This window comes from Propithecus coquereli, unplaced genomic scaffold (genome assembly GCF_000956105.1).
Source record: "Propithecus coquereli isolate 6110/MARCELLA unplaced genomic scaffold, Pcoq_1.0 Scaffold50, whole genome shotgun sequence".
Taxonomy (NCBI): domain Eukaryota; kingdom Metazoa; phylum Chordata; class Mammalia; order Primates; family Indriidae; genus Propithecus; species Propithecus coquereli.
The window spans coordinates 3,229,135-3,232,029 of record NW_012150841.1 but is presented as its reverse complement, the minus strand read 5'-3'; the positions used below and the strand labels follow the sequence as shown (position 1 = coordinate 3,232,029).

Genomic DNA, 2,895 nt, shown 5'->3' with positions numbered 1-2,895 from the left:
TAATCGGTATAAAGAAGTTGTTGAGATACTTTTTCTGGAACTAATTTTTTGAAATCTGGTGTCAACTTTACTCTTACAACACATCTCAATTTGGACTAGCTCTGCTTCAAAGGCTCAATAGCCACATGTAGCTAATAGCTACCATATTGGACAACACAGGTCTGGAAGCCTGTGTTATAAGTTAAAAAGACCCCCGACCAATCCAATAGAAGGGACAGGTTAGTTGTTATCAGTGCTTTCTACCTTCTTCTGAGCAACAACTCTAAGAGGTTAGGCTGATTTTGATCATATAAAAGTATAAAACTTATATAAAGCCATCTTGGTCTCAGTAACATCTCTTAAATTCTCTGGAGTTGTGGGGATGACTGCTTATACACAGCCCCAACAAGAGTTTTATTTTTAGAGAAGTTTGAGTCCCTGACTAATGTAGGATTTTGGATAACATAAGGCTGGGTTTTATACCTGACATAGTTACAGTAAGCACAGTAGGTATTTTGTCATATTGATGCCCACTCATGTGAGAAACTTAACTCTATCCCAGAAGGGTATTTCAGCCCTATCACAGTCATAAAAAATGACCTGCACCTGAATATAGGTATTTATTTGCTTTGGATCTGTAATGTTCTCTGCTCTCAGTCTTCAGGTGGTTTTTAAAACCTGCTTGTTTTCCAGAACTTGGAAAAGGAGAGTGACACATACCTCCGGCAGATATCTACTTCATAAATCCTAGAAAAACCAAAGGTGGAACAACATATCCAGCCGGAAGCAGAAAAGCCAAAGGTACAGGCTCCTAAAAGTCGAGCTTTCTCCATTCCCCAGGCGGATAACCCTGAATGTCAGGTCTTTTGCTCAGGTTATACTGCTCTCTTAGGGAGTTCGGGGCTGTCACTGAAATTAGAGTGACATCCTGATCACCTCACACACTTGTGACAGAGACTGTAGAGGTTTGAAAAGTTCTTTTTATTTTGGCTTTTTTTCCACATATGCAACATGAGGAAATTATGTGGCTTTTTTCCCAAACAACAAAATCACTGTGGTCTGTATTGCTTATGACATGCTAAGCACTATACTAAGCACTATGTCAAGTACTTTATATCCACACTTCTCAAACAAACATGTGCAGAGGAATCACCTGGGATCTTGTTGAAATGCAGATTCTGCTTCTGTAGGTCAGGGGTGAGGCCTGAGACTCTGCATTTCTAACAAGCTCCCAGATAATGCAAGCACTGCCGGTCCTTGAACTTCAAGTTGAGTAGCAAAACTTTATGTGGATACACTAATGTAATCCTCTCTATAATCTCAGGAGATCCTGTTATTATCACTATTTAAAGATGAGAAACCAAGACACAAATAGAAATTTGCCCAAGGTCACAACAGCTAGGAAGTGGCAGAGCCCAGCCCTTACTCTAAAGACTATCCCTTATAACCTCCTGCACTTTACAAGTTTAAATGCAACAAAGCACAAGTCTCATTTCATTTTATTGTTAAATCTAAAACACACAATAGTTTTCTGTTTAAAATGGTATTCATAACATGAAGGTTTTATTATTCATAATTGGAAGTCTTATTAAACATTTGAGAATTTATATGATCTTATTCCACACATATTGTTACTTCCTGCCCCCACCTCCCTAGTCAATTCCAAAAGGCTGCTTGAAGCATGTGGTCAGACAACTGCTAATTTTTTGCTACCCTTCCCAAATTATTGAAAAATGCACCGTGCACCCAGGGTGTGTGTGGGTAGTGTGAAGAAAGGGGTGCAGGGTGCAAATCAGAATTCGAGTAGTCAGAAACTGATTATCTAAATCCTTGCTACTTGGGTATGCTACTTTGAAGTATGGTCTCTGGACCAGCAGCATCAGTAGCACTTGGGAACTGGGTAGAAATGCAGAATCTTAGGCCTTAACCCAGATCTGCTTAATCAGAATCTGCATTTTAACTGGAACACCAGATGACCATATGCATTTTAAAATTTGAGACCACTGCTCTAAATCACGACTTGATTTAGATTCATTCCAATACCAGAGTCTTTAGAGGGTCGTGATCTTTGAAAAAACGAGAGAAAACAATAGTCTTTCCTAAGCAGACGTTTTATTTTCCTCTCTGGTGCACTGCTGCCGCGGGGTCTGGCAGGGCCCCCGTCCCTCCCAAGCCTACCACCGGCGCCTCCCGGGCACGACCCGAAGGCTGAGGGGCCTGCACTGCCCCGCACTGCGACAGCGGCAGCCGGGCAGACCGCCACACCCCTCCCGCGGCCAGCAGCACTTTATTTACTCCACGGGGCCGACGCGCCACGCGGAAGGCCGCACGTGGGCACCGGCCGCGTGGCTTCCAGCCCGGGAGGCGCGAGGCAGGAGAAGAAAAAAGAAGGCCTGGGGCGACGCAGGGCCTTCCGCTCCGGCCCTGGGCACCGCGGGCTTGAGCCTTAGGCCCGAGGCCCTCACCTTCAGCACCAAGTCGGTCAGGTACACTGCAGTCCAGCCACCCACCACTACCACCACCAGCGACACCGGAATCATGGCGGCGGCAGCGGCAGAGGCGGGAAGGCGAGCCCTGATGTCCTCCTCCCTGCGCCGCAAACAGCCGACCGCGCCGCGCCTTACAGCCCCAGCATCCGCGCAGGAACCAAGCTACAGCCGGCTCCTTTCCCGCGGTGGCGACGTTTCTCTCCGGACTCTTCCGGCGGGGACACACGGGCGTGCTTGGGAATACCGGAAAATGGCGCGGGGGCTTATTTTTGTGGGACATTCGGGCGTCGCCGTCCAGGCAGCGGCTTAGTTATGGCGCCTAGCCTTCTAGCTATTTCTGAGGCTTTGGCCCTCCCTGCTGTCTGCTCTCCATTCTCGCCAGTTCTGGTCTGGGGTTTGCTGTTCCTTTTAATCTAGCGAGGGTTTG

At 46.8% G+C, this 2,895-nt stretch overlaps 1 protein-coding gene across 1 annotated transcript in view; it reads right to left on the bottom strand.

The window, feature by feature from the left end:
• Positions 1–2,519, bottom strand: part of MBTPS2 (membrane-bound transcription factor peptidase, site 2) — a 76,480-nt gene extending 73,961 nt beyond the window's left edge. Inside the window, exons 1-2 of the mRNA XM_012656313.1 lie at positions 2,275–2,519; positions 700–726 (exon numbers count right to left, since the gene is read on the bottom strand). Coding sequence (XP_012511767.1) covers positions 700–726; positions 2,275–2,519 — 272 coding nt within the window. The remainder of the gene's footprint in view (positions 1–699; positions 727–2,274) is intronic.
• Positions 2,520–2,895: the final 376 nt, after the last annotated feature.